The sequence below is a fragment of the Lepidochelys kempii genome, chromosome 6, assembly GCF_965140265.1.
Source record: "Lepidochelys kempii isolate rLepKem1 chromosome 6, rLepKem1.hap2, whole genome shotgun sequence".
In the NCBI taxonomy this organism is placed as follows: domain Eukaryota; kingdom Metazoa; phylum Chordata; order Testudines; family Cheloniidae; genus Lepidochelys; species Lepidochelys kempii.
The window spans coordinates 32340146-32356775 of NC_133261.1; the positions used below are offsets into that span (position 1 = coordinate 32340146).

At 37.6% G+C, this 16630-nt stretch overlaps 1 protein-coding gene across 32 annotated transcripts in view; it reads left to right on the forward strand.

The window, feature by feature from the left end:
- The window catches only part of SOX6 (SRY-box transcription factor 6), a 445713-nt gene extending 436657 nt beyond the window's left edge, over positions 1-9056 (forward strand). For all 32 annotated transcript variants that reach the window (XM_073347430.1, XM_073347431.1, XM_073347425.1 and 29 more), the window contains one exon: positions 5934-9056. In XM_073347430.1, the coding sequence (XP_073203531.1) occupies positions 5934-6237 (304 nt within the window). In that variant the 3' untranslated portion in view covers positions 6238-9056. The remainder of the gene's footprint in view (positions 1-5933) is intronic.
- The last annotated feature ends 7574 nt before the right edge of the window (positions 9057-16630 follow it).

The window sequence follows — 16630 nt, forward strand, 5'->3', positions numbered from 1 at the left end:
TTCCCTTTCCTCCAGTTACTCAAGTTTGGACATTTCCAGCATCTCACCAGGTTTCTGATGTGGTTGTAGTCCCCTGAAGTTCTATACATGAAAAAAAATGATGTCTGTTTGGATTTCTCAGTAAAGTTCTTGAGTTAGAAATTCTGTTCTTTTTAATTTATTTATTTAAACACGTGGATTAAATTGCATATCATATGTTTAATCTGTTATAATATGTGCAAAAATATAGTCACAGTATGCAGAAATAAATAGAGGGTGTATGAAGATGGGAGGTAGAAAGACCTATTTAATTCATGGGAATTAAAACTTCATGGCATTTCATACAGTCACATATTTGTGGTGTTTAGATGTTGGTGTTATTGTCGTCTGCTTCTGCTTTTCTCTATTCTGTTCAATTCTTCTACCACCATTAGCACCATAGTATCTGAAGGGTACTGAGCCCTGTCAACTCCCCCTGACTGAGCCTTTAGTTACTGGGGTAATGATTGTGTCATGTGTATGGGTGGCGTTTGCTCAGATTCCCTTCAAAAGCAAAATTGTCTCCATTTCTACTATGACAACAAACTTTTTGTTACTATGGCTTCTGAAATGTAGATCTGCATGCACTGGTTCTAAAAGCATATAGTAAGTGGAATACTGTAGTAATCAAGAGTAAGACACACATCACTAATTTAAGTTAATGCTTCCTCAGAAACTGTTATGTGAAATAGCAGTATTTTGAACAAAAAACTAAACTGACTAATGGCCAGATTCTGCACCACTTACTTAGGCAAATTCCTGGGAAGTTCAATGAGAGATTTCTCCAGAGAGCGAGATTGTACCGTAGGGGTGATATTTATTATCTATGCAATAGACCAGCACAAGGTCTATGCATCATTTACATACAAATTAAGCAGTATTATAAAGACTTAAGTGGGACTTAAGTAGTGTCTATACCTGTGATGGAACTATACATTCGTGAATTTTGCCCCAAATGAGGAATACTATCAGGCAGGATAATTCAAACTTAATGCACTAACACATACAATTTAATTAAAAAAAAAGCGGAAATTCAACCTGTAAACAGCCAGGTAATGTTTTATAATATTTTAGTTGTAATGATACAGTTGTTTACGGGAAGCTTTGAATGAGAACTTTTCAGCCCTTCTGTGAAAGCTAAGCATTAAAGCAGCTTCAAGTGATTTACAGTTTATCTTCAACAATTCATTTTTTCATAATCCTTAAGTAAATGTTCATGTGGAATGCCATAGACTCAGAGATTTCAACTTAGAACAGCGTATTTTGTTACCTTTTCTCACAAAAATAATTCAATTCCTAGTCATTTTCATAGTCTGATACCCTTTACATAGAAGTATGTATTCTATACATTAATCTGCAAAGTAATGTGAGCGTTAATTTTCTTGAGTCTTGCCACGATGAGATGTTTATAAATAAAGCCTTTGCAGTATTTGTAACTACTGTATACGTGTGTATTCTGAATGTTGGTAGACTACTGTTTTGAATAAGCCTGTAATATTATACCACTATAGCAAGAGCTAAAATTAAGTACACAATGGATGCTTTTGTGAGATTTACTGTTATTTTATTCCTTACGGGGAAGTAAGTTTCAGGGTGTGTAGCACATAAGCATTTTCCCTAATGCAACCAATTTAGCTTCAGTCATTTAAAGAGCTGTCAGAAAATAGTTCTGAAGGGATCAGCAAACAATGGTACTTTGCCAATTTAAATGTTTAGTTAGTTTTGCAAAAGTCAAAAAATGGAATGTGCTCCAGGAAAATCCTAATAATTTTAATACCACTAAATTGCCAACAGGTCAGTTTATATGAGAAATTTCATGTTGCCTGCTCTTTACAGTACTTGTCTAATTATATCGGGCCAGATCCTTGACCCCAATACAGCCCCTTTGCAACACTAGCAGAGCAAAGGGTCTATAGAACTGGCTTAATTGGCCCTCTGACGATTTCCCTGGCATAAGAGAGTCCACCAGTGGTATAGAGCCGGTGTAGCCAGCTCTACACCACTGCTTCTCGTAACCGCTAAGGCACGAACGCTGTTGTGCTCTGGTGATCTCTGGCTTCCGGAAAGGCCCTTTGGTGGGCATTCAAGCTGGGTGCAACTAAGAACTTAAACCAGGGGGTGAAGCAGAATCAGGGAGGCTTAGAGGTGATGTAAAAATATGTTTTGCCTATGGTCCTCTGCTTAGTACAGCTTGGCTAGACTAGAGGATCTAGAATTTAATATGACAACAAATACTTTTAAATACAAATGTTTTTAATGTAAACTGCAAATCAAAAATGTAAAATGAAGTTAAGACCTGAAATATATGCTAGACACCACAACTAATCAATCAATTCAGAGCATACAGAATGCAAGTTTAAATGAACCCCTTTTTCTCCCCTGAATAATCTTATTTCCTAGAAAATGACAAAGTCCTTTCTCAGATGCACCAATGTAAAAGAAAGTACCAAGAGAATTACACAAAAGGGAAAAAAATAGTTTACATGTTTGATTAGATAAATGGGCATTTAGGTCCCAATTCAGCAAAGCACTTAAGCACATCCTTCATGTAAAGCATTTACTTAAGTTTTGTTGAAGTCAATGGGACTTAAACATGTACTTAAAACTAAGCACATGCTTAAGTGTTTTTGGAATTGGGCCTTTGCATTTAACTCTGGACATAGCTCAGTTTTTTTCATTTTTGCTTTTTTACTTCACCTGAAATAATTAATATCCAGTACCTATCCATCCTTTATTTTGAAATCTTAGAAAGTTTTTGGGAGAAATCATGACTCCACAAGCTACCATTGATTTTAATGGATCCAGGATTTTGCCAGAATTATTTTATATCTTTTTTACTGCACAGGATGATCTATGTGGAAATACCCCCTCCCCCATTTCTGATTAAATACACGTCTAGGTCTTCAGACAATCGATTGGTTTTGACCCACTCCAGTCAGTAAGCACATTCACCATGTGTGTGCTTTTTTACACTTCACTAGAGGAAGAATAGTGAAGTGCATTCTTGAGAGGGATTCATTAAGCCCCAAAGGTGTGACCTACTTTCCTGTTACACAAATCAGTTATGCAGATTTGTTATACTACTTGTGTTCATGCTACAACTTGGCATGCATGAGAGATGATGCCTAGAGTAAAATACCAACACTGCAGATTCATCCTCGCTATCCCCAGGTAACCTGCACTTTTTCTTACCTTAAAAAGTGTTGAAGAGATGTAATGCTATTGCAAAAATACCTCCCCTCTCCTCCCATTGAAATGCAGACATGCGAGAGAGAGTTGCTAACCTTTAATAAATGGCTTAAAAAATAAGCCCAGCAGTGTCCCAGATTACCTACAACGCGCAGCACTTCTGCACTGCCTTTCTTGTCATGCCACTCCATGGCTCCTTCTGATTTTTTTCCCCCCTTATGGTAGAAGGGAAAATGCTAATCTTTCTCTAATGCTGCAAAGAAAGGGATAGCACAGAACAGTCTGCAGTCAAGAGCACTGTTTTCACTGTCAGTTCTCATATCTTGGCCATTAGTAACCAGTTGCCCACTTATGAAAAAAAATATGGTTTTTCTAGGGATTAGACAGTCAAGGGTCACACACAAATGCCCTCTGGAATTTCTTCACTTTGTGCTTTCTTGAAAACAGATCTAGCACACAGCACACAGAATTGTGGGAAACCGTTCCTGACTGGGACCTGTGGGCACTACTGCAACACACATAACGCACATTGAAAATATTGGTTTCTAAATGGCTTATATATTGGAAGGGTAAGCCCCACTGATGTTGCTATATAAAAAGCACTGCTTTTCTCAGAAGAGCTTTCAGAGTTAATACTGTGAAGTTCTTCAAAAGGTTTTTTTGTCAATATATTAATGATATTAAAAGAAATATCAGGAAAAAAGGTTAATGGCGGCATTAGAACTGGGTGAATAGTATGAGAAAATTACACATGGACATCTTGGTGAGTTCTAAAAATAACGGTGCTATGACCATCAGTGGACCCACTTATTTATTTGTTTTTGGCAAACAAATTTTCAGGTGACTGTTTTTTTTGTCTGAATGATTGTGAAGAGGGAATCTTGGGCTTGTCGCAGAAGTAATTTGTAAAGCTTAAATCAATCAATCAGGGAACAGAAATTGTACCATGTGACTTAAGTAGCCCGTCCCACAGTTGGAATATTGAATTGTTAAAGTTGAAACACTTGAAACAATACTAGCAGCCAATCATTAGCAAAAAAAAACAAACAAAAAAAAAACCATAGGCTGAAAAATGTTTGCTCAAAACATTTATCAAATGATTTCAAATAGGGGACAAATTAGTGAAAATCTGGGTCTGTTTGTAGACAATTTGCAAACATAAAAAAAGTGACTAAACACACTGAATAACTTATTTATTGTGAACTGTTCATCAGCAGCACCATTCTTCTAAAACTGGTATTTGATGGGTGCTCCAGAGGCTTTACTAGCAAGGGGAGTAACATTCTCGTCTCCAAAACTCCATTTAAGTTTTGTTCTGAACTGGAGGCCTATGTCTTAGACTGAGAGAGGAGGCTTCACCATAAAAAGATGGCAAATAACTGAATTCTATCTTCACATGTTCACAAGGGCACTCCTGTGAATTTCATTGGAAGCTGTGCATACATCCAGCGGCAGAATTTGTCCCAAAATGTATTGGCAGTATAGTGAAAGTAGTTTGTAATGAAGTGGAATGAGGGAAAGAGACACATTTTGTGTCCATGTGAATTTTTCTGTCACAAAAGCATATTGTGCAAAGCCTTAAGAAACGAAAATTCTCTGCTCATATATTATAATTTAACCAAATCAAGATGTTGCTATCTTCACTTCCTCTCAATCTCTCATTTTTTCTTTTCTTTTCTCTTCTTTTCTGACATTCAGGCTTGGGTTAGGTAAAGACTGAGGGGAGTGGCGGGGAGAGTCACTTTCAGAACAAAATCCCATAGTGATATGTTCTATATGGAATGTTATGATTTCACTGGCTCCCATGGTTCCTGAACTTGGAGTAGTTTGATCTCCTGGTAGCTCAGCGGTGTGATGTTTAGCATGATTGTAATCTCATGTCAATGAGTGAATGAGACGAACTCACAAATGACAGTTTTTGCACTCTTGCCCTTAATCACTGATCAGGACAGGCAAGCGAATAAGGACAGACATAGGGATGGGTAGTAAGCAGTAGGCTGAAATTTAGCAATCCTTATTGACTGTCTGTCCTGTGCACTGAATGAGAGAGAGGTTCTGAAGAACAAATACTAAGTGATCATGAATTTAAGGACTATGGGTAAAATTTCTAAAGTGCTTAAGTGCCTGAGGAGCCTAAGGCCCATTGTGACATAAGTACTTAGGAGCCTAAGTCTCACTGACTTTCAATTAAGTCTCAATTACTTTGTTACTCAGTAATAAGGTCTGTGAAGGGTGTAGTACTATCCACAGTAGTCCATTGAAGAACTTACACTAGAACTCATGGTCTCCTCCAGTGCTCAGCACAGTGAATATTATTCACAATAAATTATTTGACCAGCTCTCCTATATATGACTGCAAGGCTGGGACTACAGTGAGACATTTGAATGGCCAGGTTTTAAGCTGCAGAAGCCAGCTTTGACAAAGTCTTACGTGCTAGAAAATTTAGCAACATTTTGCAGTCTATTTTATGTTAAACCACCCAATACCTGAATGCATCAAAGGTCTGATACTGCCAGTTGCCGAGCAGCTTTATCTCTAGTTGCACTTGACAGGAGCAAAGGGCACTCCTCACCTTGCAGGATCAGAATCTGGAACTCAAAGGCATACACCAATATGTTCTGTAGAAACCATGTACTTTAATTTTGTTTGATATGCACAGTAGGGTTCCACTCCAGATCTAAACTAAAGGTAATCAATCATGTTCCACTCTTGTGTTTCCTTGCAGACAGCAGCCTCAGATTCCAATCACCACAGGAACAGGTGTTGTCTATCCTGGTGCTATTACCATGGCAACTACCGCACCATCACCTCAGATGACATCTGATTGCTCTAGCACCTCTGCCAGTCCGGAGCCCAGCATCCCTGTCATTCAGAGCACTTATGGTATGAAGACAGACAGCGGAAGCCTTGCTGGAAACGAAATGATAAATGGAGAGGATGAGATGGAAATGTACGAGGACTATGAGGATGATCCCAAATCAGACTATAGCAGTGAAAATGAAGGCCACGAGGCTGTCAGTGCCAACTGAGGAGCGTTTGCAGAATTAAAGTACTCTGACTCTTTTGATTTTTTGTTTTTTGTTGAACAAAAAGTTCTTAAAGAGCCTGCATGCATGTGTGGCTCCTACAGTTACATCAGCAGAATGGTCTTAAATGTTTCTTAACGTGTGAGACAGATTGTTCCCCTAATTTTCATGAACCTGTTTTTTTTTTAATTTAGTGAAGACATATATTAAATATCAGACATTGGGACTTGAAAACTTATATGAATCAATAGCTGTCTTACAAGTCTTACCTTTTGTCTCTTGTCTTTTTTTTTTTTCTTCCCTATTTGGATGCTGATAAAGGTTTAAGTTTTTGTTTTAGATGGGAGCTATACATTCTCACTCAGGTATGCTGTGCCAGCCTACAGGTTGTGAATGTGTTTTTATTCTGGATTATTTTAGAAAACAAAAACTGCAGATTTCATATTGTGAAACAGAACAAGTCCGCAAGTGTACGCATCTGTGTGTCAGAGCTCATCTTTTAAACAAACTCTGAATTCCACTTTTTCCACATGTATAGCTGAACTTCTGATGTGCCAAACTTTTCATAACTTTTGAATCTTAACATTTTAAAAGTCTTAAGGGAGACACTGTAAAGTCTTAGACAATCCTTTGGCATCTTAAAAAAATATATGTAAAACATAATTTTTTCCAGAAAATGGTAAAGTACTCAGGAATCTGGAGACAGGTTATTCTTAAGTAGTGAACAAGGTTGCCACAGTGCATGTGTCCAATTGCTTTTGCCTCTTGATATGCCATTAGCGCAAAATATTAAGCACAAAAGCGCGATCACCAGCTATGGACAGGCCTGTCTTAGCAGCGTGAGGCCACCTCTGACTACATTCTCTATCCCTTTGCTTTTAACCCTTGCATTCAGTCTTAACACATTTTCTCTTAAATAATTTATTCATTCCAGAATGTCAAGGGTGAAAATACTTAATATTTATTTTAAAATGTACTGTTGGTGGCATTACATTTATAATTCCTTATGACTGTCTTAAAGAGCCCTTTCTCTTTCTTCCCCCGAAACATGCAGGTGCCTGAAAATAAAAAATGCACCTGCTTCCCAAAATGAAAGTGGAATTTGTGAATGGAAAATCCAATTGTTTCCATAACACTATACATCCAAAGAACATCTGGAACCACTCTACTGCATGTAATGCAAAATAGAATGAATACTTTGAATATGTACATACAGTACATATACTCCTATATATTTCTGTGTGTCATGATACACATCTAGACTTATACAATATACAGATGAACAGTCAATGGAGACAGGTGCATTCAATGTCTCTTCAGAGTCTGCAGTGATGGATTTGTAGGGCCCGTAGAATCAAGTAGTGAATCAAGGTTCTGTACATCCCCATTCCAGTGGTCACCTGCAGGAGCTTTCTGATATCTTCAGTGTATTTATGCAGTGATTTATTTGTGAAATTCCTCAGGGGGAAAGTCACACAAAAGTCTGAATTGCAGAGCAAGGCATATAGTACATTACAATAGATTTATCAAATACTAGTTGCACAGGAATGGGAGCCAGAACTCCTGAGTTCCTTTCCTGGCTCAGCCATTGACTGGCTGAGTGACTTTAGGCAAGTCATTTAAGCCACAGTCCTATGAACACTTACGTATGTATTTAATTTTACTCACAAGTATGAGTCTAACTACATATGAGTTTGCAGGATTTGGGCCTTAATGTCTCTGTGCCTCAATTTCTCTATCTGTAAAATGAGGATAATGATGTTTCTATATATCATCGGGGTATTAAGAAACTTGATACATGATTGTAAGGTGATTTGGGATATTTGGAAGAAACCTGCTATAAAATGCAAAATATTATTATTTGTATTATTAGAAACAATATCAATGACAAAGAAAACTTCTGGCAAATATATGGGGGAAGAAGAGAGGGAACACTCCGAGGTTGAGAAGTTGCTGAATGTTCAGAGACAAGGAGAATATAAAAAAGGAGAATTTTCTTCTTTTCTTCACTCCCACTCCACTCTTGATACCCACAAATAAATCACTAAGCATAATAGATAGTACTGGGGGGCCTGATCCTGCACTTGTGCTGAGTGTCCTCAACTCCCATTGACTTTACTGCGAGTTTAAGGTGTTCAGCAACTCCGTGAAGCACTCAACATCTTGCAGAATCAGATACATGCAAATAAATATATATGGACCTGATCCAGCCCCTATTGATTTCAATGGGAATCTTCCCATTGATTTTAATGAGCATTGGACCAGGCCCCATATGACTGAATGGGTACAGTATTAATACAGGTTATCTTCATGCCTGTCACACAATCTTGCAAAGCTTCCTGTAAGACCTATTGACAAGTCACTGTGCTGTGAGTTGTCGTTTCTCTCACAACTGCAGCTCTTTGAGTGGAGATAGCCTGTGTCACCACTGTAGGAATCACATCTAAATGTGCAAAAACAATGAAGATTGTTCAGTTTACAGGACGATTTATAAAGATAATGACACAGAAACACAGTGGTCAAATTTCTCTGACCATTTTGTAATTTTTACTATTTATTAAGTGTGTTCTAAGTCCATGTCTAATAGCAATAAACTGGTCTAGCCAAGACTTTAAAGACATATGCTGTGTCATTAGCTGGTGAGCGCCCTCTTTAAGCTGGCTAAGGTACTGATAGAAAGTGTTTTTTTGTTCTTAATATTTCTTGGAGATTTGGGCTGTTTTTAATACATCTAGCTTGGATTAGGCAGGAGGGTACTATTATTTCCTAAAGAACAACTATTTATTAATGACAGGTTTCAGAGTAACAGCCGTGTTAGTCTGTATTCGCAAAAAGAAAAGGAGGACTTGTGGCACCTTAGAGACTAACCAACTTATTTGAGCATAAGCTTTCCTGAGCTACAGCTCACTTCATCGGATGCAGTGAGCTGTAGCTCACGAAAGCTCATGCTCAAATAAATTGGTTAGTCTCTAAGGTGCCACAAGTCCTCCTTTTCTATTTATTAATGTCTACAGATTTCACTAGTTCTAAATATCTCTCCCTCCCCCACCTCATTTATTTTCTCTTTCTCTTTTCTTTCTGGTTCTGTTGCATCGGTAGAATGCTGTATTGCTAGCATTGTATTTTATGTAATTATTTTTGCACAAAGGCAAACATTTAGATTAGTAGGTTAATTTTTTTTTAAATTTTATGACCATGCCAAAATAATATTCTGCAGGCTGGTGGAGAACAAAGGACTGTTCTTTAGGACTGAAACTTGATTTTGCTTGTAGTACAAAAAACACACACTCACAGATGTTGTTTCGTAAGTGTTATAAGCACTGGATATAAATGGTATTTTTTATCACTTCTGACTAATGTGAAACTGTTGTACGAAAACTACATGAACAAAAGTCATCTGTTTCGACTCGTGTGGGCCTGCCTCACAGTTGCCGGATTTGAGTCATTTTTTATGTCGTATTTCATTTATTTATGCAAAATACATGTATGTATGAACACTTTGTTTTAGCTCCAGCCCTGCCTCAATGCTCATGCTCTGTCACTTAAAGCCACATTCTCGAAAATGATTGGCTGTTCAGGAATCACCAGATTGTAAAAACTGCATTTATTGGTTGGAGAAGTGGGAGGGAAGTAACTGAATCTAAATTGTGCATATAAGCATTTTATTGTATTTATTAGCCGACATTGGCTCTAAAATGTCAGTGGAAATCAAGGAAGGACAATCATAAGGAAAAATGTCATTTTTACTTTATTAATTGGAGCTCAAAACAAAGTTTTTGATGAATTTACCATCTCATTTTAGATTTTTTTTAAAAATTGTGTAAATATAACATAGGAAATAGAATTTTATTTTTTGTTCATGGATACTTAGTGAAGTATAAGTTATGTATTTACTTTGGTTCTGTATCAGTGTATGTTGGTCCATATTAAATGCTGACAAGTCACTGTACCTCATGTAGATGCTGAATTTACACCTGCAGTGTGAGAGCAGTATTGTGGACCTGTAGCTGGGACAGCAAGATGCCTCACTTGTGCTCTCGTTGAATTTTAATTGCATATTCCACAAACAGAATACTTTTTTTCTTTTTTCTTATACAAAGTTTATACATACCAAATTTCTAGTACAGCTGGTAGGAAACTCAGTTTGCTTTGTGAATCCAAGCAAAACTGATGAAATAGTTTCATTTCTATTTGAAAGCAGATAATGAATGGCATTTTGGAGGCAACAACACATGCCTCAAGAAGATGATCATCATTAAGGGAGCCCTTGCAAAGCTAATTAGATTTAATACTGTTAAACTGGTGATTGCTGTGTTCATTATGTCATGATATCATCATATCAGGAGTTAAAAACAGGAAAAAATATTGGCAAAGAGGACATGTGGGATTGTTTTCGAAGCATTGAGTTTAAGTACCGCAGAATAATTCTGATTTTAAAAAAACCATGCCATTCAAGTAATGCTCAAATATAGTAAAGCTGTTTTTACTGTGAACTGAAACAGTTTTACAGTACATTTCCCTATTTAGTTAACAGATGCAATATATTTTCCTTTTGGAAAGCTATAAAAGACTTATTTTCAAGAGAAGAACACTCCTGAAGCTGTCTGGTGCCAGCTAGAGGTAAATTGCTGACTTCACTTGGTGTTTGATGAAACAGAAATTAAAGTCTTAATGGAACAGAACCTCTGATTTTCAGGGTACATGTTTACATGGGGATACAACCCTCATGAAAGGGCCCAATTCTGATCCATGTGCATGTTCATGTATCACCATCTAGCTTGTGAAACCAGCTGCTGAGAATGCATGGGGATCAGAATGTTCTCCTAAATTGGTGTGTTTAGGCTCATCAGGAGGTAGGGTGAGGGTAAAAGATGGGATTGCTATGGAGTGGGAACTCCAAAATGAATGACTACACTATTATTCAATGAGGGTTATGTACAGAAAGTACTACACCCTGTGAAAAAAGCACAGCAGTTGGTTGAAAACAATGACTGTTTAGAGTGTAAACACAACCATGCCTGAATACTAAATTCAAGCATGGTCCCCGCATTGTCCCTATGGATTACTGTTTTTTGTGTTGTCAAAGACATGACATTTCTTGATACGTAATCAAAATCATTTTTAGTAAGAAATATTGCAAGGCCCCCAGTAAAACACATAAGTATCTGCTTAACTTTAAGCATGTGAGTAGTTCCATTGAAATGAATGCAGCACCACTAAATTGTTCAAAGTTAAGCATGTGCTTAAATCGTTTGCTGACCCCAGGTTACAGTGCCAACAACTGCCCTAGAAATGCAGCCAGTAGAATGTATGATATAATTCTTCCTATTCTTAATGAGAAGTTGACAAACCATCTCAGACCCCAAGTGTTTGCATGCTTGTTTAAGACTCAAGTTGGCACTTAAGCGTGTTCGTTTAAAAAAAATATTATATAACCTCATTTGATCTTTTACAAAACACTTGCTCTTTCTCCTTAAATAACTTCTTCATCCAAACACCCTTTTTATATAAACCCATTATAGTCTGTGATTTTTCTCAGATGATATTACATTTTTGATATACTGTAATGCCCTGATCCTACTTCAGAACAAAAAAAGCATTAAAAGATATGTATATGGAAACATATTTCATTTGACTCCACATCCCTTTTAAGTACCAGATACATTTTAAAAATCTGACAAAGAAGTATTCTGAGAGTTCACACATTGGGTGCAAAGGGGTGGGGGGAGGGGCTAAAGGAAAACTTATCAAATTGGTATTTATGGCAATATGAAAGCTATAAAGCAACTTAGTGACATTGCTTGCTTTGTAATTTCCGCTTTCTTAAAAAACACAAGTGAGGTCCTTGGTGCTCTTAGAGTATGGGGAATGTGCAAATATTTAACTGTTTGTATGCTGCACATTGCAGACCTGCTAGTGTGCATTCTCCGTTTGTCTTCCTTTGTCATTTGTGTTTTGCTTTCTCGAAAGCACCATTTTTTCCCTTCTTCAGCTTGTAACAGAGTAGGATGTTTAGCATTTATGTTCACTCATTATTGTATTTGCCATGTAAAAATTTTTTTATTACATTAAGACAAGCTTATAAGCTGTTACTACATAACTTATCTTACTGTAACTCTTATTTCCTGACATTGTAATTTGTTTGTGATGTATATTGTGAGATTGTACTCTATGTTAATTTAATCAGCACAATTCACTGACATGCTGGACTGACATGCTAGCTGCTGTTTCCAATTGTAAAGTTTGTGTAGAGCTGTTGGGACAACTGACTGAGGCTCTCTTGTCAAGGTACTATGCTTTGGTTCCTATAGCAACACTGTGGGTGTGGCTCTTAAAATGCTAGAGCTGCTGTTTGTACACCCACTAGCAAATTTTAACTGGCAGGTTTTCTTTGTAGAAATTCTATATACAATGCAGGTACCTACCCTGGGCCCGTGGCTGGTAAATATTTGGGCGTTTAGAGGAAAAACTAGTGTCTATTGCTGCTTTGAATATGTTTTAAAGTCTGAAAATGTAAATAATTTATCAAAAAAGAAAATCTTGTACAGTCCAGTGTAAAGTTTTTAAATGAACTTAAAGGTTGCCATCACATCTTTCTCACACTCTCCTCTGGATACAGTAAAAAAGAAAAAAAAATGTTTGCTAAGGATATTGATTTAAAACAAAATCTGCTCTCAATTAAAAAAAAAAAGAGAATCCTTATTCTTAGCTGTGCTTCATTGCATAAACTGACGACTTGGATTTTGTTGTGCAGTATTGACGTGAGGTAAATTAAATATTAAATAATCTTTCAGTGGTACATTTAAGAGTCTTCTCCTTCTCTGCCTCAGTAATTAATGGAAAAGACACAACTGAAAGACACAGTCCTTATATAGTATATTCTGGTGTATACTGGCACCTTACCTACATGTTTGGGATTGCAGGGGGATTTTTTTTTTTTTTTTTTTTTTGCACAAGGTGCTTTCCTGATATGTTAAACATGTCATCTTTGGGTGATACCGTATATGCCATGATAGGGGTATAGACCCCTCAGGGGAGTGTCTATAAGACTGCCTATTTATGCTCATTTACCTCAAGACTGTCCTCTCTACCCTTAATCTATTCACCATCACTCCATCTTTTGTACTGCTGTTGACACTTACAAATTAAAGATAAATTTTGTTTTATGACACGCGCGTGTGGCTTTTTCTATGCCTCTTCCATTATTTATTATTAAATCTGTCAGTCTTTGAATTAAGATCAGAAGGAATGGCTTAGACAGGAAACAGCTACTTGGCCCAGTCCTTCTGCCGCCTTTAAGTTTATCAACCCCACCTTCCTGCACTTCACTGTTTTTCTCAATGCCTTTGCATTCCACAAAGACATTTCTGTCTCCAAAATCCATTAATACTATCTGCCTTGATAGACTTACTTGATAGTCTATTTTGTTTGATACCATTCTCTGTACACTGTGCTGCGTAAGCAGAAAATGCTTTTGGAAGCAACATAATCTGAGATGGGTTTTTATCAAGTGGAAATGAGACAACCCATGTCCCCTCTTTTTTTGCCTCCTTTATTTTTTCGCCATCCCATCATAAAACATTTTAACTAACTAACCAAACTCGACAACATGAAAAGCTTTAAGGCCATACTGCTTTGTATGGGAACTGCTCTCCTTCCTATATTATGATTGGCTTTGTGGGTTAGTAATTACTTAGTCACAGTTCTCCGAGGAAAAGAATAAATTACATTGAAGTGTACTGTAGTAAGTATAATGTAATAGAGACTGATGGCTGTGCATTACATCAGATTTTAGGCCTGTTTCTGTTATTGCACAGGCCAAACATCTCCAGATGTCCAAGAAGGAATGAATCCTTCCATCCCTGGAGACAACATAACACACAAGCCTATTCAAAAGATACATCGAGTTATGAAAGCTCTACGATTAAACATTTTAGGGTCAAATATGGATGCCAGTAAAGTAAATGACCAAAAAAATTGACTTGAGTGATACTAAGATTTGGTCCTTAGTAAATATCGGAAGAGTTATTCCACTGCAACTGCAACACTAAACCCCCATCAAGGAAGAAAAGGAGCATAATAACGTCCCTTTAACTACTGGAACTGCACTACAATTCAGTATGACATGGAAACTGCATTAGAAAACAAAGACATGAAAGTAATGGGTCCAACTTAAGCTAATAAAGTCAAAGAAACCCAGAGCTGAGGCCTATGCTCTTGTTACCGTGTCTAGGTTTTGAGCACATAGAGTAGGTCTGAGATGAGGGTCCAGATCTTTAGCTGGTGTAAAGTGGTGTATCTCTACTGAAGACAATTTACACCAGTTGAAGGGCCCAAGGGTGCAAAGTTAGCTTTTATTTTGAACTTTCAAACTTTTACTAGTTGGCTGTGAGTCTTTTCATTGTGATAATTTTTCTCAGCTATAAACTACATCAAAGACACATAATCTGCAAAACAATGACAGTGACTGTGTCATGTAATTATGTAATTACCATGAGTGTCCATTAACAGCACAAGGGAATGAGGAACACGATGTGAGGAGCGACTGCTCCCAACACCAGCAACCAGGCAAACTACTTCCTTGAAACACAAGAGTGTGCTAGGAGTTTCACCCAACTAATGCATCATGGAAGGAGCCATGTCCCCAGAAGAGTGAGCTGCTGGAAGACAGGCCTGTATAGCGAAGGCAGCTAGTGTGTCTATTGAAACCATCTGCAATTATTAGCTGACAGCAGGTCAGTGAGCACACTGTCCCTTCTTGTGGGAGCAGCAAAATATGCTCATAATGCCAATCCTGTACAATCTTGCCTTGCACCATGAAATTTCATTATATGGAAGACACAGTTAACAGCCTCTCTGTTCATCGTTATTGCTCTGGCTTGCTTGTGATACAATAGTGCAAATCCTAAATTTATAGGATCCGAGCTTCAGCCCTAATGCGATTAATAATAAAAATACTCTGCATGCACATGGCATTTTTGAGATGAAATAACAAAGTGATTGCCAAATATCCGTTAAGTCTCACAACTCCCCCGTGAGACAGGTACGTATTTTTACTCCGGCTTTAGCAATAGGGAAACTGAGGCATGGAGCAGTTGAGTGACTTCTCTGAGGACAGCAAATGACAACAAGTGAGGAGAACAAGCACAATTAGAACTTAGAAGCGCCTCATGCCCAGTTGTGGTGTCATGCCGCTCGAACACACTGTTCTCAGACCAGAAGCCAAGAAGCATCTTTAGCATACAGATTTCATTCAACGTGCACGATGACTGGTTTGGTGCCATTGTGGCTTATTACTGTTAATATTTTTCTAAATTAGAATGTGCTCTATGAAGTCCTGCTTTCCCATTGGTTGCTGTGCTGGTATCTTTTCAGGAGTTAATTACTAGCATAAAAGCCAAATAGTAGTGGCTGGCACAGGAAAAAAAGAAACAGTAATTGATTTATTTTTTAAATATATGGTTGATAATAGCAACCATGAGCTCCAGGTTTTGTCTTTCCCAGCACTTAATTACCAGATGGATTAAGGGCCTTCAACTATTGCAACTGGTCATTAGCTACCAGGAAGTGTCCTTCCTGTCATCCATTATTGCTTAATTGTATGGAGACCCACTGCAGTTGGGGACTGTTAAAGCTGTGGATTAATTGGACTCTGGCCCTTAATAGTTCTAATAGTCTATCATATCAAGGCCACAGTAGGTTAGCATTTGGGTTCTTGACATGATAGTCCATAACAAATTCCTTCAGAGCTATTCTAGTTTATATTAATGCCTATTGGATGATTGACACAGTAAAACATAATTGCCTTGAAGAAATCATTTTGGTCAGTTGTATTAAGAACCACTTAGTGACACTTTAATTCACTTTGACACAGCAGCCTCTAAAAGCTTCTACGCTCATATTAAAGCCTACTTAGTGGCCTGTGTAGTGTTGCAGTTCATCAGGGAAGGATCACTCAGTTTTGCTTTGGAGAGCAACAGGTTCTCATAAGCGCTTCAAACATTTCCCCTCAAATATTCTATCAATTTACAAAAACGCTTGAATTCCCCTCAGCTGTGTTGATGCCCCATTGTGTGTGTACTGTCTGCAAATAGTTTAGCAAATAACTCATTGGCAAGAATATTCCTGCAACTAGCAGGTTTTTAGCGAAGGTCAGAGGAATAATCATGAACAGTGAATTCTGAATGTGTATTTGCACCAAAAACCTAATTTAGGCCCCAGTTCAGCAAGATATTTCATCATGTGTCTAATTTAAAGTGTGTGAGTGAAATGCCTTAAGTTAGACATGTACTGTGGGATCCCCAAAGGGACTTAGGCTTTGCAACATGGAGCATCGCAGCACTTAACTTTCAGGTGCTTAGTAACTCATGGAGCAACACTGCAATTCACCTCACTG